General features: G+C 42.4%; 1 protein-coding gene across 1 annotated transcript in view; it reads right to left on the reverse strand.

Moving 5' to 3' along the window:
• The window catches only part of LOC107712326 (dystonin-like), a 120,240-nt gene that overhangs the window by 103,466 nt on the left and 15,441 nt on the right, over positions 1–1,333 (reverse strand). The window contains exons 9-11 of the mRNA XM_016517550.1: positions 801–955; positions 225–666; positions 3–35 (exon numbers count right to left, since the gene is read on the reverse strand). Coding sequence (XP_016373036.1) covers positions 3–35; positions 225–666; positions 801–955 — 630 coding nt within the window. The remainder of the gene's footprint in view (positions 1–2; positions 36–224; positions 667–800; positions 956–1,333) is intronic.

Consider the following 1,333-nt stretch of genomic DNA (forward strand, 5'->3'; position numbering starts at 1 on the left):
AGATCAGATCCCCATTCTGCTTGATCAAGCTGAACCTTTCAGAGACAAAAAGATCAGGACAAAAGCATCAGATAACCTCGCTCAAAAGGTTTGCATCATCACTCAAATCATCACGCTTTGCATTTTTAATGATTAAAACAGCGTAGAAAACAAGATCGTTTGTCCAAAATGTAAAACATAAATACAGTGTGAAGGACTAAAGGAATCTAAAGTCTTCAACATACCTGCATTTCCTCAACCCAGCTAAGCAGATCCTGCACAAACTTCACATTAACCTCATCCTCGGTCAAGTTGGGATCCAGGAATGAGGATTTGAGCATGGGCTTGCGGATCTGCATGTGTTTGAGCTGCTGAAGAACCCCGGGCTCCATGCCTCCTCCTCCTCCTCCTCCTCTGCCGCTGAGGTAAGTCTGGACCGCGGCAGGCTGCATGCTGGGTGTCATAGCTGGGCTCATCGCAGGGCTGCCGCCCGATGTGACCAGGCCTCCGTGAGTGAGCGCAGGAGACAGTCCGGCACTGAAGTTTGGGGAAAAGTTTGAGTTCAAACTCTGCGTGATGCCAGAGATCATCATCTTGGTCTGTTCTGAGGTCAGTGTGCGTCCTTTGCTGTAGACGGTTGAACACTCTGTCCTCAAAGCCAACAGGTCATCACGGAGCTTAGATACCCTGAGGACCAAAGAGATTTCAGGGTTTAAAACCAGTGAAGGTAAAGCAAGCGTCACTATTTCTATTGCTCATTTTGAGAATGCCTCAACGATTTATTCTCTTTAATAATGAAGTTCAGCGAATGACTTTCTGACCTTTGAACGAGCTGATCAGCCAAGTAGAATTTCCCATCCAGTAAAAGCTGGATATCCAGCACTTGCTGCCTCAATAAGTTCTCACACTCCAGAAGGTAACCAGCGGTCTCTGCTTCATTCTGAAACTGGATTCCTGATTCCAACCGTTTGGCATCCTACAGGATATATTTCTTTTTTATTCACATTTTCAGTCCTAGAAGAAAAAGACTTTTTGCTGCTGTAAAACGTCCAATAGTTATATATATATATTTTTTTTAATAATATTTTCTGCTTAAGTATAATATCTAAACATCCTTCATCATATCTATCTATCTATCTATCTTCTATATATATATATATATATGAAGAGTTCATTTGCAAAAACCGATACTCTTCTTCAGGACGGAAAAGGAAAATAAAAGCTTAAACGTTTTCACGGAAGCTTGCAAAAGCAGCGCGTTACAATGGTGAGGGAAAAGCTCTGTGTATTGCGTGCAATAAAGTTTATGATCACAACAACAACAACGTTTGTCAGGCGTCTACATTGTCATCAG

The sequence above is a fragment of the Sinocyclocheilus rhinocerous genome, unplaced genomic scaffold (assembly GCF_001515625.1).
Source record: "Sinocyclocheilus rhinocerous isolate Xijiao unplaced genomic scaffold, SAMN03320098_v1.1 scaffold358, whole genome shotgun sequence".
In the NCBI taxonomy this organism is placed as follows: Eukaryota; Metazoa; Chordata; class Actinopteri; order Cypriniformes; family Cyprinidae; genus Sinocyclocheilus; species Sinocyclocheilus rhinocerous.